At 43.2% G+C, this 25,837-nt stretch overlaps 1 protein-coding gene and 1 long non-coding RNA gene across 2 annotated transcripts in view; one reads left to right on the top strand and one right to left on the bottom strand.

Annotated features, from left to right (window-relative positions):
• Window positions 1-25,837, top strand: part of LOC139052174 (uncharacterized) — a 78,568-nt gene that overhangs the window by 19,251 nt on the left and 33,480 nt on the right. The gene's annotated exons all lie outside the window — the stretch shown is intronic.
• The window catches only part of LOC139052171 (uncharacterized), a 75,819-nt gene that overhangs the window by 16,675 nt on the left and 33,307 nt on the right, over window positions 1-25,837 (bottom strand). Inside the window, exons 3-5 of the mRNA XM_070529252.1 lie at window positions 20,941-21,252; window positions 6,050-6,191; window positions 1,551-1,942 (exon numbers count right to left, since the gene is read on the bottom strand). Of these exons, the coding sequence (XP_070385353.1) occupies window positions 1,710-1,942; window positions 6,050-6,191; window positions 20,941-21,252 (687 nt within the window). The 3' untranslated portion in view covers window positions 1,551-1,709. The remainder of the gene's footprint in view (window positions 1-1,550; window positions 1,943-6,049; window positions 6,192-20,940; window positions 21,253-25,837) is intronic.

Here is a 25,837-nt window from a genome sequence, read left to right as displayed (position 1 = left end):
TAAAGAGCTGCGAATCATCTACATTTACACTATTATAATGATTAAACGTCTTAACTTCGCACATTGCGCCTTTTTGTGCAGGTAGAAGGCATTACACTTTTCGCGTGGCGGACAGATCTTGCTGCGGTACTCGCCAAAGAATGCTTACGCATTAAAATACACTGGAAGTGCTTGTTAACTAGTGGGCATATGTTGGCCCTTCCACGTTTCCACTGTACTAATGCAATGAGCGCAGTTTGCTAGCAGCAGACGCTGCGTTGCAAGCCCTGCCTGTTGCGCAACCACCTGGCGTGGGAGGCAGTCCACAGCTGCTTGCCTATAAGCCGTGTGTGCTTATTCTGGTCGCCAATAGATGGCGCTACAATTGGACGTGCTTTCCCTTGCTGCCTGTTGCTGGCGCTCTAAGCAGCGTTTGCATTACCTTGGCAGAGCGCAGGCCACGCGCTTGAGTGTTCCCTTTTATAAAGGACCAACCTGTACAAGCCTCACTGGTTAACCTCAGATTTGAGCTCTCTCTTTCAGGGACGTCGAGATTACACTGGCTTATTCACTGCTGAGGCTGTGAGTGTGAGCCAGGTTTAATGAATGCAGTAGCTTTCTCAAAAGAAAGGATTCATAGAGCTTAGGATCACCGAGGCATTTCATATCAGGAGGAAGGCGCAGAGTCAGTCATCTTTCAATTGATCTTTCAGATGTGGCTTATTTCATCATCATCAGCCTGGTTACGCCCACTGCAGGGCAAAGGCCTCTCGCATACTTCTCCAACAACCCCGGTCATGTACTAATTGTGGCCATGCCGTCCCTGCAAACTTCTTAATCTCATCCGCCCACCTAACTTTCTGCCGCCCCCTGCTACGCTTCCCTTCCCTTGGGATCCAGTCCGTAACCCTTAATGACCATCGGTTATCTTCCCTCCTCATTACATGTCCTGCCCATGCCCATTTCTTTTTCTTGATTTCAACTAAGATGTCATTATCTCGCGTTTGTTCCCTCACCCAATCTGCTCTTTTCTTATCCTTTAACGTTACACCGATTATTCTTCTTTCCATAGCTTGTTGCGTGGTCCTCAATTTGAGTAGAACCCTTTTCGTAAGCCTCCAGGTTCCTGCCCCGTAGGTGAGTACTGGTAAGACACAGCTATTATATACTTTTCTCTTGAGGGATAATGGCAACCTGCTGTTCATGATCTGAGAATGCCTGCCAAACGCACCCCAGCCTATTCCTATTCTTCTGATTATTTCCGTCTCATGATCCGGATCCGCCCTCACTACCTGCCCTAAGTACATGTATTCTCTTACGACTTCCAGTGCCTCACTGCCTATTGTAAATTGCTATTTAACCTCAAGCTTTGTGCAATTGAAGGTAAAACAAATAAATGAATAAGTTTGCACACCACATGTAACACAAGAATGATGACGTTGTTGATGCTTGCTTGTATCTTTGTGGCCGTGATACTAGCATGACATTCTTGCTGTTTACTGTATAAGGTCTTTTTCCCTTTTTCGATAAACTGAGCTGTAGGTCAGCCCTTGTCTTGTTCGCTTTCTTACCCTGCATCCTGTCTTATCGTGCCGTTTTTAGCAATGCACAGATACCACTCGCCAAGCTGCCAACCTTATTGACGTACAGTTCGCAGGTGGCACCGACAGCTTGTTCTCGTCATAAACATTGGCGTACACTTTGGGCACTTGAAGGGCCTCTCTCCACTGTTAGTTCGCATGTGGTCCTTGAACTGGTTTGTATACTGCATTGTTTATGGGCAGAGGTCGCAGAGGAAAGGCTCTATTCGTGTGCCGATAAGGCGCACCCGAGAGCTGCTTTCTCCAACATCTTGGAGATACGGTGTCCATCTGGTTGGACTCGTTTGCCTCCTTGGGCGGATCCACCAGAATATACAGAAGAAAGGAAGCCCCGCCACCAGTATTACTAGATGGTGTTGCACCTGCGGAAGACGAATGCCAGCGTTTCAGTGAAGGAACGAAGTCAAGTCAATCTCTAAAATTAATGCGACAGTTGAAAGATGAGTGGTCAAGCATTTAAAGGAATGGTACCTGCTTCTTTTGAATGTTACAGCATTGTAGGCTAACTTCAACCCTATTGGAGGTGTCAAGCAGAAAACATGGGCTGATAGCAAAGGCAGTGCACTCTAAGACAGTGTCTCATAAGTGCTAGTTGCACAAGTACACAAGAAACTGGCATGTGATGCAGGCACCAGAAGTTTTAGAAAGACTTTGGCATGAAAGAAGCATGCATGCAATCGTGGCGTAAGGATTAAAAGCACTGGGTTAGTGTAATGGAGAACAGAGGTTAGATCCTAACATTGGTCGTCAACTTTTTTTTATACCAGAGATGCATTTCACCCACTTTGAAGGTATCTAACAGAAAAGTCTGTCCTGAGCATGTGCAACAGCGTCACACTTTGCACTAAATTGCAAGTTTGTAAAATGTATAAAGTCCCTCTGATAAATGAGTAAGCAGTCACTCGTGATGCACGCACACACAGCTGTTGAGACATCCCAATTATCACAATCTAAATATACATCATATTTAGAGAGTTGGTGCAGCTAGCCTTGTTTCTTTTTCTTAATGCAAAGTGTTCAGGTCCATTATGACCAACCTTTGAGCAGAAACTATTTTTTAAAATCTAAAGCCTGGAATGTTTTTATCGCAATCTAAATATATTATATTAGAGAGTCAGCGTAGCTAAGTTCTAGCCAAGTTTTTTTTTTCTTCTCTCGCAATGCAAAGTGTTCAGGTCTATTATGACCAATGCTTCAGTAGAAACTTTTTTTTATCTGAAGTCTGGATTTTGTTTATGCAGGCCTCTGCTGGAAACAGTGGCATGTAAGAGAAACCAACAACTGCATCCCCAGCTGTAAGAAATTCTTACGCTCACAGTAAAACTCATTCATTTTTTTATTAGATTTCTGTGAAATGCGTTTCTTTTTCTGTTCTGTCAAACTGTATTTTAAAGGAGTCTTGAACCACCCCTTGAGCTAGGTGAAAAAACACATTCTGCGCATACGATATGCTGCTGTGAATATCGCAGCTAAATTTTGCACTCCTGCATGGTACATGTGAAGCCATGTTTTTCTCGGACACTTTATTTAATTGAAGCCTTTTCCTTGCCCTTTTTGTAGCAGCCATATTTCATCATAGATCAGATACCCATACACGGCTGCTAATGGCCAATAGCTGATAACAATCAAGAAGTGTGAGCCGACTATTGTCTGCTCACGCTCAACTGCGCCCTGCCACATAGGTATTAAACTTTGGTCACACTGCTTTTTGCGATATCGTTGCCCTCAGTAATAGATAACAGTTATCAATAGGGAATGCTTAACTAGCTTCTAACTACTCGAAACTTAAAACCAGACCACATGCACACTATGCCTGCCCATGCCTTGTGATGAATAGTGGATAGCATCTACAAGGGAAGTGCGCTCACTCCCGGTCACTCCTGGCTAGAGGTGTTTCGCATTGAGCTTCCTATTGAGCCCTACAAGGTGAACCATCTGGATTTGCCTACAATTCGTGCAGGAAAAAGCCAGTGTGTGCCATGTAAGAAGGCCAGGCTGGAGCATGCACTCCAGCCCTGCTGACACACACAGCTGCGTCTGCTGCACGGCGTAAACACTGTGACAGCCATGGGGTGCCGCAGCAAGCCCATTTGCTGTAATGCCGTAGGCGGGGTATCGACACTCTAGCGTTGTAACTTATGCACGACTGCGCAACGCGCAGCGGTCGCGACACATCACCAATGGCGTTACTCTGCTCCTTCGAAGAGGAGAACATTGAGGGCAAGTGGAAAAGTTAAAGGGACACTAAAGGTTACCAGAAAGTCAAGTTAAAGTGGTAGAGCAATGTTCTAGAACGTCTAAGGCGTCAATATAATCGCGAACAGAGCTTTAGTAACCGAGAAATTGAGGTAAATGCATGACACGACTTGAGATCCCCCAGCGACATTCCGTTATTAGCCCGATGACGAAAGCACTCCTCATAATTTGTGTTACTAATACTCAACTACTCGTATGAAAAATATAATTTCATTCGATTATAAGACGGAAGAAAATGCTACTTGTGTACGTCTATTCGATTCTAAGAAAAAATAACATTTTGACGTTACCCTTCAGTAGTATGGGTGGTCAAAAGGTCTCGTTTTCGCTCAACTCTGCGCCGCGCACGCTTTGGAGTTTCAGTAGTTTCGTTATCGCGTCGTGCTGTGCGGGTTCTGCTGGCTCGCAAAACTTTCATTTGGAACAAGCAGTGAGAATGCCACGTCCATGTGATGTCGTGGGAAGCCCTCGTTGCTTTCCCGCTCCGGAGAGCTGGTGTCAAGGCCGCCGTCGTAGTACGCAACGACGCCGGCAGCGCGAGCCCTCAGCAGCAGGTCGCGCTCGTCAGTGCTCAAATCGCTGAAGTTGAGCCCAGCATCGCGAGCCAATCTGTCGTTGTCAGGGTCCATTGCGTCGAGCGTCGAAGTTTGCGTCATAGAATAAAGTACCAGCTTATGGTCGCGCGTTTCTCCTTCCGCTAGCCACCATACTCCCGCTCCCGCTTTCACTCTGCTGTTGGCTCTGTCTTGGCTCAGTTTCTGGCCGCACGTTTGCGTTTTGCGCAGAAAAGCCGTAGCACCATCTGCGGACGCCGTTCTACTCACCGATGGCGCAACATCACTATGAGACCATGATGTCAGTACTCCTCGATCGGAGGGCGGGCGATTTGAACTGCGCTAGAGGTACGCGGACGCTTCAGAACGCATTTTATTTTAAAGTAAGTCTCTCCTTGGCACGAAACAAGCGTTTCGAGGTTTCTGGGATGGTATTTCAACAGTCCATGTTGACTTAATAGTAACCTTTAGTGTCCCTTTAAATACTGCACTTAAAGTATCTATGCTTGTGTTTCTGAAAAATTATTTCAGTAATATATTTCTGGGAGGTACCACACTCATTCAAAAGAAATTTGGAGCTTCAAAGAAACGTGGTTCAGGCTCCCTTTAAACTTGTTTCCATAACGAAGCCAGGTAAAATTCCTCCAGTAGCAACTGTCTGGAAATGCTGGCCATTTAAGCATGCACGGCTTTTACAATATGGCTGGAAGGTGCTGTGTCTCACATGCAAAGCACACAAAAAGAAAAAAAAAAGGCTACCAGCATGTACAGCAATCCACACTATTCTGCCGCAATCGAAACCATGTGCAACATGCTAGTGAATGGTAAACATACTTGTGTGAGGCAATGCAAAATGGGAACACAAGATAAGCATGCATATACATTCAAGTAACTGTATCTCAAGCTCATTCCTGGATTATTGGCATGCTACTCTTCAATATAAATGCTCCAGCATGAAGAGATAAGACAAGGGCACACTTATTGTCACGAAATTGAAAAGCAAGAAATTGCCATATAGTGGTTTTCCAATAATAGCTGACACTTAGACAACACACATAACACTGCAATCTATGTCCTACATGTTCTCATGACCAACAGCTGTAGTTGGAAACATACTTCGCGTCAATATGACTAATGCGGAGCTTACCTTTGTTGCATGCGTGCCCTTCTCATCATACCTACATTCCTTTTACATTACACAACAGTAACTGTCCATTCACATTGGAGAACTGCTATTTCACAGTGACGCACCAACTAGCAAAATATTCAGTTTGCATCCAACTTGTACACTGGGTCCTCTTGTATTGCATTAGATAAACTAGAAAAATGCCCGTGTTTAAAAATGCATTTCTTTCCCACACATCAGCGCGAGAACATCATTGGGATGAACTCGTAAGAGTAAGGTACCACATGCATGAGCACAAAGGCATAATAATTAGGTCAGCAGAGCTTTCTGGCACCCACGGGTGCGTACATGGCGCCAACAGTCTGTTGCCTGCATGGACGTAGGTTGAAACTTGGTGCACTCAAAGGTTTTCTCCCCACTATGTTTTGGTGCGTGGTCTTTCGTGTGAGTCACGTGAATCATGGTGTACGAGCAAAAGTTGCAGAGATGCCAGATATTTCCTCTTGGCAGTCTTCCTCCTCGAATGTCAGCACCTTTAATGGCGCTTCCGAAGATATGGCAGTACTTGTGTAGCTTGATACTTTGTCTCAGCTGCCACTTCGGCGTTCTCCCACACATTCGTCCACCACTGGAGAAATGGTCTGCCCTTGCCTTGAGTTCTTTGTCCTGCTGCAACTGCAAAGAGAGAAAGCACCCCTGTTGCACTGGATGCGCCAAGCCACAATGCAGAATAGGTGCGTCCATGGCAGTTATTCGTGTTATTACTCTAACAACTTTCAACAAGCTACAGGACAGAGTAGGTACATCCATGAAAATTACTCGCATTTTTATTATAACATGTTTGAACAAAGGAAAGCTCTGTGCTTGTTTGGTCGTGCTTGCTCTATGCTTGGTTTGTTAATGCTCACAACAAGAAGACATTTTCTTGATTCACATCAATTGGTAAAACATATCTTACTTGCTTGCGGGATTTTATCTGCATATAAATAGCTGGCCACCGCCATACACGCACATCATTGTCGATATTTGGTGTGTTCCAAATGTCTGTGTAGATTGATACCTTGACATCTTCACTGGACAACTGGCATCTTAAGTCATGCTTCAATCATGCTGTCAAATATGTAATGTAGCTTCAAGGAGACCTGCAGCCATGCAGGATACTACTTTGTTGTCCAGCAAGCAGACAACACAGGTGAGGAAGCGGGGAGAGGCGAAATAAAGTAGAGTCATGCGAGCACAGTTAACAAGATTTCATATTATACTGAACGCCTGTAGACATGGCCAGTGTGTGAACCATAAGCCCTCAAAAACACAGAACACAAGAGAAGTTCAGAGAACAATGACAGCTTGAAGTGTTTAGCAGTGATAAAACAAGGAATGTTGGCTTTGACAACATTTCGACAAGGGGACTCTTAGTCGGAGTAGCATCTGCTTCCCGTGGAAGCTCTATCGTCTGCAGCTTACTCTCCCCTGCCAACAATGGAGGAGGAGGAGAATAAGTTGACGCGCCAAGTAAGCGCAGGTCAAGTTGTTTAAAAAAGAAGACCGACAGAGGCGAAAAGAAAATGAGTGGAGGAGAGGATGGCAGTGTTTATTTCTTATAGAGAGACAACAGGTAGGAGAACTGCTGTTGCTTTAGAAGCCTGCTTCACACAGCCGTCATTAACTCTGTCCCACCACCAGCCTCCAGCTGGCCAGATATGCATGGGCGTTTCACAAAGCGACAGTGTAGGTTGTAATGAAGTTGTTGAAATAAACAGGCACAAGAAACAGTTCACACACCTCCTCAAGCAAATACAAATAAAATATTACACAATGAAAGAAATAATACTGGTACTTCGGCTTACCATCACATGCAACGAAAAAAGTCAGATCAAGCAGCAAAAGCTGCAGAAACTCATCCCCAAGTTAAAGCATCTCAGAAGCGCAAACACTTCCTTTAATACAAGGGTCACCTAAAGAGTATTACAGTAAACTTCCATTAATTTGACTCCGGTTAATTTGATTTTTTGGGGTTATTCTATTCCGGCCAGCACACATGGGGCCAAACTTTCATTATTTTGAGCTGAGAATTTGCTTTCACCGGATAATTTGAACTTGACCAGTAAGCATATTCTAAGTTCATGTTCTCAGATCATGAACAGTAGGTTGCCATTATCCCTCAAGAGAAAAGTGTATAATAGCTGTGTCTTACCAGTACTCACCTACGGGGCAGAAACCTGGAGGTTTACGAAAAGGGTTCTACTTAAATTGAGGACGACGCAACGAGCTATGGAAAGAAGAATGATGGGTGTAACATTAAGGATAAGAAAAGGGATAAGAAAAGAGCAGATTGGGTGAGGGAACAAACGCGAGTTAATGACATCTTAGTTGAAATCAAGAAAAAGAAATTGGCATGGGCAGGACATGTAATGAGGAGGGCGGATAACCGATGGTCATTAAGGGTTATGGACTGGATTCCAAGGGAAGGGAAGCGTAGCAGGGGGCGGCAGAAAGTTAGGTGGGTGGATGAGATTAAGAAGTTTGTAGGGACGACATGGCCACAATTAGTGCATGACCGGGGTTGTTGGAGGAGTATGGGAGAGGCCTTTGCCCTGCAGTGAGCGTAACCAGGCTGATGATGATGATGATGATGAGTAAGCATGCAGGTGCCCGACTTAGGCTACGTTCACACTTGGGAAACCGCAAGCGGACGGAAAAGCCAAAGCGGCCGGATAATCTTTTTCGCGCATGTACAAAACGTTCACATTTGTTTCGCCACTGCAGCGGAAACCACGTCCGCTTTCGCCCACATTTATCTAGTTTGCGTACGTTTGTCCGCCTGGTGGCACTGTTCATGACACTATTTCAAGACATACGTTCATTCATTGACCCATCAGTTACTAAAAACTACCATTTCGCGCAACTGCACGTGTCGTTTTTAACTTTCTTCTAGCATGGAAGATAAAGAAGACATAGTTTCGATAGCTTTAGCTAGTTGCTTTTCCTAAAAATAGACCATGAGCAACGGAAAATGTTAAATTTTACGACCGGATGTTTACATGCGATTGCAGCTTCCGGTAAAGCGGGACGTCTTTCCGCTTCGCCTGGGCGGAAAAATCGGTCCGAGACCGATTTTTTCGCCGCCTGGTTTTCCGCCCGTTTCTCCGCCTAGGCGGGCAGATTTTGTCAAGTTTTTTCCGCTTCCGCCTGCTCCAAGACCAAGTGTGAACGCAGCCTTATAGGGCGACCCCAATAGCGACCCCTTTCGTGGCAGTATCTGTCTCAGCAAAGCTTAAGGAACCGTGAATGTGTTGAATGCGTATCATCTCCCATCAAGAACACCTATGCTCTAGGAAAGTTTTCAAGCAATAACCGTCACTCACAATGTCTGATTACAGATTTATTTACCCAATTCTAACATGCATCCTTTTTTGTTCAAGAAAATTTCGCAGAAGATTGCTTTCGCAGTGCAATCAGTGACGATACGAAAACCGCCTTTGCGGCATTCGAATGCCTTAACGCATAACACGGGTGTACTGCGTCGAAGCTACTTCAAAATTTATGCTGCGAAGCTGACTTTAGAAAACAGGCCACCATTGTGCAACACGTAATAGTAGGCCCTTGACCATTTTTCTTGCTAAAGATCAGGTGCACAACAGATTTCTTGTCTTGTCTTGTATCCTAAACAGTGGCGCATACCCACTATGGGCGATCATATTCTTATTTTCGTCAGGAGCTTTAATGACATTTCTTTAGTTTTCTATGTTTGATAATTTGATTCGGGGGCACATTAGAATCGGGGAAACTACTGTCAAATGAATCAGTGGTGTGTGCCGTCATTTTTTTTTTCATCTTGTTTAATTCGACCTGCCGGATAATTCGATCAATTTGAACAGCCCTGTGAGAGTCAGTCAAATTAGTGGAAGTTTACTGTATTGCTGCTGCACTTTGCTTCTTGGTAAGCATTTATTCATAACACAAAAGATTTGTAGAGAAAGTCAACTGAAGGTCCTCCAAAACATTAGTTCTATCTTTGTTTAGATTATTCAAGTCTTCAACTAAAAGTATGATTACTTATAATTTACCTCATTTCAATTGAGCTTTACATACTTACATATACTTTGTACATGTGGTCCTATTACAGTCCCTGAATTCGGGACCTTCTCCTGTATATCATTATATTGTAACATATGCTGGCATTATTAAACTCGATTCTCATTATGCAAAAGCAAGCAGGGTGCAAGCTTGCCATCGTGTGCAAGCCTGTATGCTGTGCAGGAAACCAAGTTTTCACAGCCATGGACCGGAGTCTTTTTAACAAAACAACACAGCACACTTCATTTTTGAGCGGCCCATGAAGATAAATTTCATAAGGCACCAAATATATACCGTAAAGGGCCATCCACAGTTGGTCAGACCACGTCGGCAGTACAGTCAAAACTCATCATAACGAAGGCACCTCTGACACAAAGATATGTTGACATGCAATATTCATTATACGGACATATTTCTTGCACAGTAATAATGGCAAGAAAAAAGGCATGTAACAGCGCATAAGGCTAAGCGTTGCCTAAGCATTATATAAGCATTGGCTGTGTAGCAGAATAAGCGTTTTTACTCCCAATCTAACACCATCTGTTTAACACGACATGGCGGCAAATGCCAGTGCTGCCACTTACTCACAGAACGAAAGGCGAGGCATGACCGCACACCAACAAATCTTCCATGATATTGCGGCCACAATTGGTGGGTTCTAGTGCCATGGTACACAGAAGGCAACAACATCTGGTGGCGTTACAGGAAATAGAGCTTACCATAACATTACACGCAGCTTTTCTGAATCTACTTATCTAAACTGCTAATATTTTGCATTGATTAGAAGTGATTAGACTGCTTTCCTTGAGGATCACCAACTCTTATTTCAAACCCTTCAATAAGAGAAGCAAAGTGGGGTTAATACATAACTGTGCCTGCAGTATTGACAAGCTTTTCTCATGTGTTGCTAAAGAACACACTATGGAACAGTGATGCTGTCACCGTCAGCATGAAACTGAGCAACATGCAAAGAAAAGCATGTGCTTCAAAATTTAAGATTTACTTCATCACAGATTTTCATCAACACTTGGCAAAAGTACCTCACCAGTAGGTGTACGGTACAATTTATTCTACACATATGTCAGCAACAGACATGACAAAGAACACCACAACCAGGCACACAGAACAAGAACGAAAAAAAAAAAAATCCACAAACGCAATTTAAGGTCTATAGTCTTTTAATGCAGAGTAAAAGAAATGAAGCGAAATTTATATAAAACACTGATTGTTAGTTAGTTCATTTGGGTTTAATGGCACAAAAGCGACTAAGGCCATGCTGTGTCAGCCACAAGATATTAAGCAATCAAATGTTAGAGCAGCGAAAGCTGCATTACTTTATAGTCTGTGCGAAAAACCGGTTTCTTCTAAAAAGCTCAAAAAGTCGGTCAAGGGCACTAGCGGATCATCTCCAATTATTGAGGCGGGGTGTAAAGGTATATGCAAGCAATACAAGTTGTTTAAATGTTTCCACCTCTGTGTTTCAGTGTTTGGACATGTCATAATAATGTGCGTTACTGTAAGTGGTTCATGGCACTTCTCGCAAGTTGGCGGGTTTTGGTTTTGAAGTAGAAAATTGTGTGTCAAGTGTGAATGCCCAATTTGAGGTTGACATAGGATCACCTCACAGACGCGTTGCTCGTGACTGCACGACTTCCACTCGCCAAGCAGGGGTTTTATTGTGTGTAACTTGTTATTTATGCAAGAGTCTCATTCTAGTTGCCACTTTGATGTCATCGCCCTATGAATCGCTCAGGTACTGTCTTTGTATGGAAGTGCTATTTGCATTATACCTTTGTGCGCTGCCATGAACACGCATCTATGTGCTGCTTCATTCCCTGGTATCCTAACATGGCTTGGGACCCAGCAGAATCATATGGTTCTTCGGTATCTATTATAGGCCAACATGTTTAGGATATCGCCAAGCAGGGCTTCAGATGCGGAGTTAAGGTTTAGAGCTCTGAGTTTAACGAATCGGTATATATGATAGCATTCATCTGCTTGTTGGTGGTAATTTTTTTTCACTGCCGTCCATATCGCATAAACTTTGGCGGAAGACTGAATGAAAATGATTCACCCAAATGTTATTTTCCCAATTTTTCGTTATGATTCTGACACCTACGTATTCTTGTGTTTTAGAGACATCGGTGTAAAATTATTCATAATTTTTATATTTTTCTTGAATAGCTCGGAAATTTTGTATATAGGTTCTTGTGGTATGTATTTTTTTCTTTATATGTGTTAGTGACCAGTCACATAGGTGAAAAAAGGTGTACCATGGGGGCAATCTTGGTGGCCTTTCAGCAACCTGCAGGACCTCATGAGGAACTTCATAAGTCTGACAGTATGCTTTGTGTCAGTTCAGTTCAGTTCAGTTTTATTTCCTTAAAGATCCCTTTGCTAGGGGTATTACATAAGGGGTGGGTACAGTTGATAATGTAAATATAAACACAGGTATACAGAAAACATTGTACATGGAAGCTACATTTTCGCAAGTGCATAAAAACAGGAATAATAACACGTGAAAAAGCAGGTTATTGATTAGCCAACAAGGACACATTTTCGAGAAACGATGTCGGGCAAGTGATTGCAGCTACGTGGTGGGGAAGGGCGTTCCAAACTGATGCTGAGCTGGAAAAAAAAAGACGAGGAAAAAGTAGTTGTGTGGGAGCGTGGGCGTGAGACTTGTAATGGGTGCCCAGTTCGTAGCGATATGCGTGCGGGTGGTGTGATATATGGCTCGTGAAATAAGGTACTGTAAAAAAACTTATGAAAGAGGCAAAGGCTAGCAGTAGCGCGGCGACGTGCTAGGGGCTGTAGATCAGATTTTGCTCTTAAGGATGATACGCTCACGTCGTATGAGTAGGATGAATGGATGTATCTGACGACGCGGTTTTGAAAGGACTCGAGCTCGTTAACTAGATAGACTTGATATGGATTCCAGATGGGTGATGCGTATTCAATTTTCGGTCTGATAAGGGATTTGAAAGCTAGTAGTTTTAGGTTCTGCGGGGCGTCACACAAGTGTCGTCTCATGAAGCCAAAAGTTCTGTTATCTGATGAAAGTATGTTGGAAATATGCGTACCCCAACTGAGATCACGAGAAAGTGTGACGCCCAAGTACTTAAATGATCCTACTGATTCTAAGGGAATGTTTACTATAGTATAAGAGGACAGGAAAGGGTTACGGCGACGGGTAAAAGATATATGTTTACATTTGTTGGGATTAAGAGTCATCAGCCAATTTTCACTCCAAGACTGCACGTTAAGACTTTGTTGTAAGGTGTTTTTGTCAGTAGCATTAGAAACTGGATGGTAAATCACGCAGTCATCGGCGAAAATTCGTATCTTGATACGTGTTGGGGTAAATCATTAATATAAATTAGAAAAAGAAGAGGACCGAGAACTGATCCCTGAGGGACTCCAGAAGTTACAGGGAGAAGAGTGGATGATTTGTCATTTACAGAAACGAATTGTAGCGATCAGTAAGGAATGCTTCGAGCCATTTGAGTACGTCACTGCGTAAGTTCAAAGAAGAAAGCTTTAGTAGTAAGTGGCGGTGAGAAACTTTGTCAAAGGCCTTTTCATAGTCCAGAAAAATAGCGTCAGTTTGTTGGTTAGAGTCAAGGTTTACATGTAAGTCGTGTAGAAATAGAGCTAGTTGCGTTTCGGTAGAGAAACCCTTGCGGAACCCATGCTGTGCCAACGAAAAAATTGATTCGCGTCCAAATGATTTATGATCAGGGAGTAGATGACATGTTTCATGATTTTGCAAGGAAGACTAGTTAGAGAGATGGGTTGATAATTTAGCAGTGTGTTCTTATTACCAGACTTGTAGATGGGAATGACCTTCCCCACCCTCCAGTCGTGAGGCATGGAACCTGTAGAAAGTGACTGCGAGAATATGACACAAAAATGATGAAGATATATATTTTGTATTTTTTAGCAGTTTAGAGTTTATACCATCTATACCTGCTGAGGATGAAAGGTTAAGGTTTTCAATTATGCGCAAAACACCATCAGGATAAAATACCACGCTCGGCATGCTAGAAACTATGTTGCAGGGGACATTAGTCAATGGAACGTTATTATTATTAGAAAATACTGACGAAAATGCGTTGTTAAATATGAGTGCGCAGTCAGTTTCAGACACGATATCACCCATATCATCAACAAGAGTTACAGTGCGTGTGTTACTTGGGTTGATAACTTTCCAAAATTTCTTGGGGTTGTCTGTTAACATTTTAGGTAAGTCATTATTGAAAAAAGACCATTTGGCATTGCGGACAGCACGCAAGTATTCACTCTCAGCGACGTAATATTTATCCCATGAAGTTGGGCTTGGTTTAAACTTGGCACTACGAAAAAGTCTTTTTTTCTTATTTTAAAACCTTTTTAAATTGTTATTAAACCAGGGATTCTGATGATTCGCACGGAATGTTAGTTTCGGAATATACTTGTTTGCTAGTTCAGTCATTTTATTTCTAAACAGTTCCTAGTTGTCTTGAACAGATCGTTCATTGAATGAGGTTTCAAAGACTGCAAAAAAAGTGCATAATTCTTCATTTATAGCTTTAAAATTAGCTTTTTCATGCAGGTTGATAGTTTTGCTGGAAAGAACACGGGGTGCTGGGGCAAAGTCAAATGTGGCATGAATTACACTGTGGTCGCTGATAGGACGAAGGTAGGTAATCGATGATAATGTCTCTGGATGGTCAGTAAGTATAAGGTCCAAAATGTTTGCGCAGTCGCGCGTTACACGTGTCGGCTCTGAGATAAGCTGTGTTAAGTTAAAATTCAAACAGATGTCGATGAAATCCTTCGCCTCAGAGTTATTTATTGTGGAAGTTAGGTTATTCCAATCAATAATAGGAAAGTTGAAATCACCGAGCAGAAGGATATGAGCGTTAGGATGGCTTACTGTAATCTGGCATAAAGTACTGTTAAGTTCTGGTGAGAAGTTTGGATTACTGGTAGGTGGCCTGTAGCACACACCTAGAAGGACATATCGAGGGGAAGAGCGAATAAGAAGCCATAGTATTTCTAAGTTCGAAGAAATATTAATTAGTGTACAGGATAATTCACGACTACAGGCAATAAGAACGCCCCCCCCCGCGTGCCCCTTGACGGTCGCAGCGATAAACATCGAAGTTTGGAAAGTCTTGGACTACTTCATCGTCCCTAATTTCACTTGTGAGCCACGTTTCCGTTATAACTACCAAGTTGCTGTTAGATGACGTCACGAGATTTGATATTGCGTCACGTTTGGGAATGAAACTGCGGGCATTAGTGTAAACGATAGATAGGGAAAGGTTTTTCTTAGCGGTGGAAGGGTGGTTATTAACTGCATGAAGTTTGTGCAATGATTGCTACTGAATATATTTAACTGATTTCGTCAAATCGTCATATTCATAGCGCTGGGAACCCATAACGAGCGTTTTGAAACGCATGGAAAAAGGCATACATTGACTTTTGGCGTAGGCGATAAGATGTTTTCCGGCGTTCCAAACTGCGGGTGAAAAATCATCGCTCACGCTATAATTTGTGCCTTTCAGTTTGCGGCCGTTAGACAGGACTGATTCTTTTGCTTTATATGACACGAATTTGATAATGATGGGACGGTGCCGGTTAGGTGAATAGCGTCCAAGGAGATGAGCGCGTTCGATATCTTCAGACTCAAGGTTTACCTTCATGATATCCGTGATTTCATCAATGATCAATTTTTCTGATTGTGCAAAGGTTTCTTTTGGGTTAGTGTCAGGAAGGCCATAGAAAATTAGGTTATTCCTTCGGGACCGGTTGTCTGCATCGTCTAGGCGATTTTCGAGGCCGGATATCACGCTGGCAGTTTGAGCAGCGGCATATTTGACAGCTTCTAATTCATTTTGAAGTGGTATTATGGCCTGGTAATGTTGTTCCAGTACGGTCATTCGTTTGTTCAAGTCCATTAGAATCTTATCAGTGTTTAAAATCTGACTTTTTAAGCCTTGAACTTCACTGATTAGTGTATTTTGACTGGCTGAAATCTTCTGCAATTCTTTCAACACAACGTTCGTGTCGGGTCCCGGGTTAGTTTCAACGTCGCCAGAGAGTATTAGTAAGCGGCGAATCCCTTCCACACATTCACCCATAAGAGCAAGGCAGCAATGGGGGCTCGGAAGCTGCACCAAGATAAGTGGCCGAATCATATTCGATTTGTTTGTGTAGTGTACCCGTGATTTGCACAGTGTCACGATGCTGTAGCATATACGTTGTGGTGATGACCGAATTCTCCGTACATAGGAAAGTGTAAGTAGTGCTCTGCGGTGCTGTGAGGAAGGCTCATTGCAGTCGACATATAAACTTTGGACAGGTGATGTTCTGTAAGCACCACTCGCGAGTCGTAGGCAGAGATTCTGAACTGCATCAAGTCGCTTAATGTAGGACTGCCTAGCTGCACCATTAACTACACTACCATAGTCGAGGATACTACGTAGAAGGGACCGGTATATACGTAATAGACATGTTCGATCAGATCTCCAGTGCTTGTGCGATAAAACCTTGAGGATATTTAGTGCTTTATTTGCTTTCATTTTAGTTGTGTAATAGCGGGTCAGGAAGTTGTTTTGTGGTAAAAGTTATGCCTAAAAATTTGTAGTCTTCTTTGACCGGCAGCAATGCAATGCAATGCGAGAACTGGAGTGTAGTGTAACCCTCGCTTCTGGGAAAAGAGAACTGTAACAGTTTTGTGTGTTGAAAAATGGAAACCATTTTTGTCAGCCCATTGTGTGAGATTATTTCTTGTTATCTGTAGTTGTCTTTCGCAGGTGGGTAGATTTGAAGCACGGTAAGTCACTTGCAAATCGGCGACATATATTGAGTGCATAACAGAGGATGTGATGATCTTATTAACAGAGTTCATTTTGACTGTGAAGAGTGTTGTGCTCAGAATGCAACCTTGTGGAATGCCATTTTCTTGTGTAAATGTGCATGAAAGTATTGTGCCTAGACGTACTTGAAATGTATTTATTTATTTATTTATTTATTTCATACATACTGCTAGCCTCCATTTGGAGGCTGTTAGAGGACATGGGAAAATACATTGCATCAAAATAAGAATGACAAACTTGTACACTTGTTAATATCGTAGTTTACAAGAAGACGTAGTTGAGCAATGCAATAAAAGGGTGTGACCTTCCTGAGTCAGCCCTTAAAGGTTAATGAACAGAAATACAGAAGCATAAGATAAACAACAAAAAAGTACATCAAAACCAATTAGACAAAATGTGGTGTCTGCAGGCGATACTGGTAAATCAAGGTGCATACTTATAGACATTTTTCCAGCATAGGAAGGAAATCGTCAGGTGAGCAAATTATAATATCACTAGGCAATGAATTCCAGTCTCTGATTGTGTGGGGAAAGAAAGACTACCTGAATGTGTCTGTGTGGAACCTGTATTCAACTAAATGCTTATAATGTTTAGTTCCAGTGTTTCGCGGTTCAGTGAAAGATACATATGCACCACTGTTTAATTTGTAGCCCCCATTAAGGAGGTGGAACAGAAACTTGAGGTGTAAGAATTTCAAATGCTTGTAAATAGTCAGGAGGCAAGCTTTATCAAGGAGTTCTGTCGGAGAATCATTACGGTTGTACCTATTATAAATGAATCTGATGGCTTTTCTCTGTATTGCTTCTAGGCGTTTTATGCACTGTTTGGTATGGGGAGACCAGCAGGTAATACCATATTCTAGTATAGTATGAACGAATGAGGTGTAGGCTAGCATCTTAGTATCTGTTGAGGCAGATTTTAAAGAGCGTTTAAGTGAACAAAGTGTTGTAAATGCCTTAGAAGATACGTGTGACACATGTTTGTCCCATTTCATGTCAGATGATAGGACAATGCCCAAGTAATTATAATCATCGACTATCTTTAATTTTTGCTGCTCGATCGTGTAGGTGAATTCTAGTGGGGTTCTCTTTCGGCTTACTCTCATAAAAACAGTCTTGTCTAAATTTCTCTTCATTTGCCATGCCTGACACCAATTTGCTACTCGCACAAGCTCGTGATTTAGCGTTACTTGATCATTATGGTTCCTAATCTCCCTATATATAATGCAATCATCTGCAAAAATGTGCATCGTTGATTTCATGTCATCTGCCATGCCAATGATGTATAGCGAAAAAAGAATTGGTGCTAAGACTGTTCCTTGTGATACTCCGGATGACACCTCTACCCAATCAGATTGCTGACTTTCAATTTCTACGTACTGTTGTTGACCTGCAAGATAAGCTTTTATCCAGTTTATTATGCTGCCAGATCCGAGAATGTGTTGTAGTTTGCCCAGGAGTTTAGGATGGGATACCCGGTCAAAGGCCTTCGATAGATCTAAAAATATTATGTCAGTCTGCCCGCGGTTATCAATTGTTAGAGCGAGATCATGCACAGTTTGTGTCAGTTGCGTAACAGTAGACAGTTCTTTTCTGCAACCATGTTGGTTGTCACTAAGCACGTTATTATCTTCCGCAAAGGTTACGATGTGTTTTAGTATGATGTGTTCGAGAATTTTGCAAGATGTGCAAGTTAGCAAGATCGGTCTATAATTTGATGGGCTTGTTGCGTCACCTGATCTGAGAATCAGGACAATCTTTGCTATTTTCCAGTCTTTGGGCACGTCAGACAATCCTAGAAAGTTTTTAAAGATAAGTAAGAGGTATTTAGAGACCCATTCTGCGTATCTCTTGACGAAAGTATTTGGAATTCCATCTTGGCCGCAAGATTTTTTAATGTTGATGTTAAGCAGCAGTGAAAGTATACCTGATTCCGTGATCTCTATATCACCAAGTATGTCGGCGGTTCCCCACAGCTGATGGTTTAAATCTGGTGAAGTTCCGTTGACTTGTGTAAAAGCGGATTTGAAAAAGTTATTGAACTGATTTGCTCTTTGGAAAGCATCCTTAGGCAGCAAAGTGCTTTGCTTATGCATGTTCGCCTTAAAATATCTCCAAAATTTTTTAGGAGCAGCCTTGATGAAGTTGCTAAGTGTGACGTTCATGTACGTATGTTTTGCTTGTTTTATCACTGCTTTCAACTCATGTGCCAATTTGCTAATTTTCTGAGTAGCAGGGATTTGATGTCTTATTCTTAAGTTTCCTCAGCCTTGATATTTTACGTTTCATATTGTCACGTGGTGGTGACGTTAAGAACACAGTAGCAATACTGTGAAAGAAAAAACTTTTATTGGGCGAACCTGTGCCCACAAAACAGGCTACACTTATAGCACAACGATAGTGGCGAACACGGTCGGCGATCGTCGTAAATCTGATCAGTGGGTCAAGCGCGTCGGCTTTTATACAGCAGTCATCGAATGTCCCAGACTAATCGTTGGGACCAGCATGCCTTCTACAACGTTCTACATCATTCGCGTCAAGCGATGAAATCAGATAACACAAGGTTCGGCGACAACAGACAGCGGATAGAAGCATCGATAACTTTCCAGAAGGTTTGGATACATGCAGGCACGTCCCGCGCTGTGCGATAACATTTGTTAGGCGGCCAAACGTGGTCGCCCGATAAAGATAAGTATACGTGTCAATATGTATTATATTCCTTGTGATCCAAGGGTTCTTTTGTGCACTTTCTTTTTTTTCATGGGTACAAAGTTTGATAAACATTGCTGTACATAGGTCTTAAATTTCGCCCATAATTCCTCTACTGTCGCTGAATTATCATGGAAAAGACAAGAAAGATTGGGGTAGTGATAATCAAAAAGGTCAAGAATGCTGACATCATCTGCGTTTTTCCAATCATACATTCGTGCAATAAATTTTTCTGAGCGTACTGACGACGGCAGTGATAGACAACATTTGGTTGCCTTGTGGTCCAAAATTCTGTCAATTATTTCCCATGATACGTTCTCTACAGGAATGTTTTCACTCACAAAAGTTGGATCAAAAATTGTGCTGCTCGACAAAGTGACACATGTGGGTTGCTGAATGATTTGCTTTAAACCACTATTGAAGGCCATATCAAGTATCGCCTCAGCGCTGTCCTTATCGACAACACCAGCATCGTACGAATCCTATCTTATACCTGGTAGATTGTAATCCCCCGTAAGGACAACCTTTTTATCCCCTTGAAGGTGACGCTGCATGTTGTCAGACAATATATGTAATGGCTACGGGCCAGAATTTGGTGCTCTGTACATTGTACCAACATAAGGGGAATATACGCCGATCGTGATCCTACAAAACAGTGCTTCTGTGCCAGTAATGTTGGGTAGGGGTGTCGTCTGAACGTCGTCTTTCACTAAAATCGCGACGCTACCGCCACGTGTACATCTATCCTGACAAAGAACTATATAACCTGGGAGAAATATATTGTTGGTCAAGATACATGATGACAGCCAAGTTTCACTAATGGTTATGATATCAGGTTCATGTTCAAGAGACAAGGCCTCAAGTTCTACCGTCTTATTAACTATACTCCTGGCATTGATATTAAGAATAGTTAGTTTTTTCTTAACTTAGCAGGTTGCCGTTCGGCAATTCGAGGAGACACTTTTTTTTACTGGTATTTTCTCGCCTAATTCTTCATCCCATGAAAAGAGTGCATCATTTACTTTGAATTTATCGTAAACGAGTCTGACCTTTTCATGCTTTTCTCTATTAAGTTTGCAACTATCCCAAAGTTTTTTTCTTATATTGCGTACCGCCAGAGAAAAATCTTCGCTGACAGAGATTTTGGAACCCTTCAGTCTAAAACAGTTCTTAAGTATCTTGACTTTGTCTCTGTAATCGAACAACTTGAAGGTAACAGGCTGCGTTTTGTTAGCCTTCTTCCTTCCCAAGCGGTGAATTCACTTGAAACCAGAAAACCTTACACCAAGCACTTCTTTAATTAGTTTACTGCTAACCTCGTGTTCTAGGCTTTCCGATGTTTCATCCTCGAGTTCGCTTAGCCCGTAAATAATTAGGGTCAACCATCTGCTTCGGTTTTCTAGGTCGTCAATTTGATGCAAAAATGATTTCATAGTCTTTTCCAGCTGCATGCACTTTTCCTCGATGGTTGACATATGACTTTCAAGCTGTCCTAAAAGATCTAGTTTGGAGTGAATGCTTGCTAACGACTCACTTGAACCCTTATTTTCGTTTGTTTCTGATAGCGGTGATGTCGGCAGCCATTTTTCTAATTTCAGCAGCAAGTTCCTGCATGTTGGGATCAGGGCTGCTCTCTACATCCCCTCCCAGCAACAACAGGTATCTTAAAGACACTACGCAGTTTCGAAGCAAAGAACACATTTGCCTTGGGCACAGCAGCACAAGAAGAATCAAGCAATTACTACGGTAACATTTTCCAAAACGTTTGCTCACCTGGAGCATGAAGACAAAAGGGTTTGTCAGCCACATATTCATTCTGATGCCACCGTGCCCAATGCTGTAGTCGTGGAAGCAGCTGCTATTTAAGGCGGTTGATGTCGATAAGGTTGCCGATGTCGCTGCAGCCATGAAGAAGTGATGATCCAAGCACACCGGAATGGAAACCTGAGCATCGTTGCACAGACATTGCTGCACAGCCCAGTAATCATCCGTGAACGCGTGGTCACCGCTTTGAGGCTCGTCGATGTGGACTGGACGGGAGACAACGAGGGCACTCGGTCCAGCCACCAAGAATACAGGAAGGGCCTGGAGCATGAAGACAAAAGGGTTTGTCAGCCACATATTCATTCCGATGCCACCGTGCCCAATGTTCTATTTGACATGAAATCACGCAGACAATTTAGCATTCTGCCGCGAATTCCCAGGTCAGCAAGGTCTCTCAAAATTCCATATCACGACGTCGTATCATATGCCTCTTCTAAATTGAAGAAAACCACGAGACTGTTGTTTGTGTAGAAACATGTCATGTATTTCATGTTCTAGCTGCGCGAGATGGTCAGTGGTGGAGCAACCCTTTTTGTATCTGCACTGGTGCAAGTCTATTAGGCTTCTTGTTTCAAGGATGAATGTGAGTCTTATGTTTGTGATGCTCTCATAGGATTTGGCTAGACAACTTGTTAGCGCAACCTGCAGGGGTGTCTGCGTCAGCAGGCGTTTGACCCTCCCGCGTGTAGCCGTGCGCGGCTTAGCCGTGTCTGGGGAAAGGGGGATCCTGGGGGTTGAGCCGATGTGGAGTGTTTGGACCTTTAAGGCCCCCCGGCGGAGGCAACACACACCTTTGGCCTCTGCTTCACATAGACGGCGCCTCCAGACTGACCCACCTGGAAGAAACCGGCAGTCGTCTTTTCCTGTCTCTCTCCACCCTCATCTTCGTCTTTCTCTTCCACTTTTGACCTTTCCTGTCTTCTCATCCTTTCCATTCATTTCGACTTTTCCTGGCAGCAAAGGTTAACCTGGTGTGGCTGTCCTACCTTGGGTATACCATATTGGGTTATAGTAACGGCATACTGCTGGCGCTGTGCAGACTTGTTTCCATGTTCTGCCACGTCCCCTTGTTGGGCTCCGTGGTGGGTGGCAGACGCCGTTGCCGAACAAATCACTTTTTATGCGAAGCATACTAGCCGCACAACCACGCTCTTCCTTGCTGCACCGCGCGCGGCCGCGTAGCTACCATATAACGTCATAACAGCTGCAAAAGCGGAGGCTCAACTCGTGCGCTCGCTTGCGGCCGTGTAGCTACATAGCCAGGTCTCAGCTCGTGCGCTCGCCTGCATGAGTTGTTTCTTCGTCTAGCCGAACCAAATATAGCCAAGCAACAGCAGTTCACCAGGCTAAACAGTGGTTCAACAACTAAAATAAAGGCTAGTATGCTTCGCATCCTGGGCTTAACCTTAGCTAAGCCGCAGCCATTTTTTCTATGGGATCCTCGAACCCGTTTTCACACAATCGTGCCTCGAAAAGGGTACGCGCCGACGCAACCTCGCCGTTCTTACCCCAAAACAAAGAAATATTTCCGAAATTCCACATCCTTCATGGTGGACAAACATCCACAAAAGCTAGAACAATTTCCCCATTCCTTGTGGCCGAGTGCCTAAAAGAGACCATTGGAGCTGGTTATAAAGTAACAAAGATGGCAAGTGGAGATTTGCTCCTCGAACTAAAAGACAAGGAACAGTACAACAGCCTAGCACATCTCGTAGCCTTTGGTAACATCCTTGTTTTTGTCATTGCACATCGAACTATGAACACAGTCAAAGGCGTAGTATCGGATGACGATTTAATGGCATTGAATGAAGAAGAACTCGTGGATGGATGGAAGGACCAAGGCGTAATCCATGTGCAGCACATCAAAATCAGAAGGAATGACAATGAAATCCCAACAAAGCATTTAATACTCACTTTCAGCTCAACTACTTTACCCGAGACTCTTGAAACCGGCTATGTAAAACTACATGTTCGACCCTACATTCCTAACCTGCGACGTTGCTTCAAATGTCAAAGATTTGATCACGCATCCCAGAGCTGCCGAGGACAGCTTATGTGCACAAAGTGTGGCACAACCGGTCACTCTGCTGATGACTGCAATAATAATGAGATACATTGTGTGAACTGCGACGGCAGTCACCCTGCATACTCCAGAGCTTGTCCAGCCTGGAAGAAAGAAAAGGAAATAATTACTGTAAAATTTAAGGAGAACATAACATTCCGTGAAGCACGACAAAGGGTCTCCTCGTTATTTTCACTGAAAACATCTTTCGCTGAGTGGTGCAACGGGGGGCGGCATCACAATGGCTTCTGGCGGCAGCCCGGACCACGCCTAGCGTGCCGAGGCTAACGCCACCCCGCCCCTACGGTGGGAGCAGCCAACGCTGCCCTGCCATCTCTCAAAGTGTTCACACCAGTGGCCTCTTCAAGCTCCAGCAGCAGCCAGGGCACCGCAGAGGCCACAGGGGTCCTATCAACCTCCGGCCCGGTGGGGACGAAGACTTCGTTGCTTGAGATGAATTCTGCGCGACGCACACATTGCTCTCTGGAGCGGGTGTCCAGTGCCTTGCAAGAGGCTATGGACACCAGTCTAAGCCAAACGGTGCAAGTAGCGTCGAAGGAGTGGCAAGGTTCTCTTGACCGCTCCAGAAAAGACAAAACCCTAATTACAGGGCCTAACAAAGGCTCTGTAAGTAATGTAATTCTCCCCTCTCTCGAAACACACAGCACAATTTTCTTTTTGACATGCATAACATTATGCAGTGGAATGTTAGAGGACTATTAAGAAACCTAGATGATGTCCAAGAAATTCTCTCTAAGTTTAAACCTAAAGTGCTGTGTGTGCAAGAAACCCATCTAACTTCCAGGCACACCAACTTCCTCCGACAATACATCACTTTCCGGAGAGACCACGAGGATGCTGTCGCATCATCTGGCGGTGTAGCCATCATTGCTGATAGAAGTATAGCATGTCAGCATTTCAAGCTCCAAACTGCCCTTGAGGCAGTGGCCATTCGAGCCGTACTTTTAAATAAACTCATAACCATCTGCTCCTTGTATATGCCACCACATTATCACCTTCACAGACGCGACATAGAATCATTAATAGATAGAGCCGTACCCGATTCTTGGTGATTTTAATGCACATAGTAGTTTGTGGGGCGATTCACGCTGTGATTCGCGAGGTCGCGTTATTGAACAGCTGCTTTTTTTCTTATGGAGCATGTCTCTTGAATACAAAGGAGCCCACATATTTTAACCTGGCTAACAAGTCATATTCCGCCATAGATCTTAGCATTTTATCGCCGATGCTTTTACCTTATTTTAAATGGAGTGTGCTTAATAACCTGTATGGGAGTGACCACTTCCCAATAATCTTAAGTACGACAGAACAAGATCAACTTCTCCCGCAGGTCCCTCGGTGGAAGGCTGACTCAGTCGATTGGGAACGGTACCAAACTCTTACTCACATGACGTTGACTGAGATGTCTGGTATAACCATAGATGACGCTGTCACATATTTCACAGCTTTTACACTTGATGCTGCCTCTAAGTGTATTACTCAAGCGACCGGCACTGGTTCCAAGCGCGTGTTTCCTGGTGGAACGATGCATGTAGGCAAGCACAGAGGAACCAGAACAAAGCATGGGCGCTGCTTCGCGATTCGCCAACAGCAGAAAACCTGGAAAACTTTAAGTATGTTAAATCGCAGGCAAGGATAACGCACCAACAAGCAAGATGAGAGAGTTGGGCAAATTTTATATCAAGCATCAACTCTTACACAGATGAAAGAAAAGTCTGGAATAGAGTGAAGAAAGTTAACGGGCAACAAACGTATTCCTTACCTTTAGTAAATAGCCACGGAGAAAGCCTGGAAGATCAAGCCAACTTTCTTGGTGCACATTGTGAATACATATCGAGCTCCTCGCACTACTCTGAAACCTTCCTAAAGTACAAAATGCAAATAGAACAGCAAAAGTTACAAAGAAAATGTGCTAAAAGTATGGCGTACAACGAACCATTCTGCATAGCAGAACTGCAGGCAGCACTGAACTGTTGTACTACATCTGCCCCAGGTTCAGACCGCGTAATATATGAGATGCTGAAACAACTACCCTCCGAAACACAGAAAACCCTCCTTTACCTTACAACGTTATATGGTTTTCCGGCGAGATATCCTCTGTTTGGAAGAAGGCTATTATAATTCCAATTCTAAAGCACAGAAAGGATCCTTTCTCTGTATCAAGTTACAGACCTATAGCATTAACAAGTTGCCTCTACAAAGTTTTCGAAAAAATGATCAACTGTCGCCTACTACACTTCCTCGAATCAAACAAATTGCTCGACCCATACCAGTGCGGGTTTCAGGAGGATCGATCCACCAATGACCATCTCATACGTATCGAGGCACATATCCATGAAGCTTTTGTTCATAAGCAGTTTTTCGTATCAGTATTCTTAGATATGGAGAAAGCATATGATGCTATGTGGCGGTTTGGGATATTGAGAGACCTCTCACAGTTAGGTATACATGGTAATATGTTCAATGTTATCGAAAGTTATCTGTCTAATCGTACATTCCGTGTTCGAGTGGGCAACGTTCTATCACGAAAATTTGTACAGGAAACTGGAGTGCCGCAGGGCGGGGTGCTCAGCTGCACGCTCTTTATAGTAAAAATGAATTCTCTTCGTCTACACATACCACGTAACATCTTCTATTCAAGTTTTAAGTTTTATTGCTTCATTCATTAGTGGTACATATATGCAGAAGTTATACAGAAAGAGGTCCCACAGTTATAAACTGCAGCGGGACCCCTTGTTCTTAGTTACATAATAATATATAAAT

Source organism: Dermacentor albipictus, unplaced genomic scaffold (genome assembly GCF_038994185.2).
Source record: "Dermacentor albipictus isolate Rhodes 1998 colony unplaced genomic scaffold, USDA_Dalb.pri_finalv2 scaffold_19, whole genome shotgun sequence".
NCBI classification, from domain to species: domain Eukaryota; kingdom Metazoa; phylum Arthropoda; class Arachnida; order Ixodida; family Ixodidae; genus Dermacentor; species Dermacentor albipictus.
Note: the sequence above shows the minus strand (reverse complement) of the source record. Positions and strands in the feature narration are given on the sequence as shown.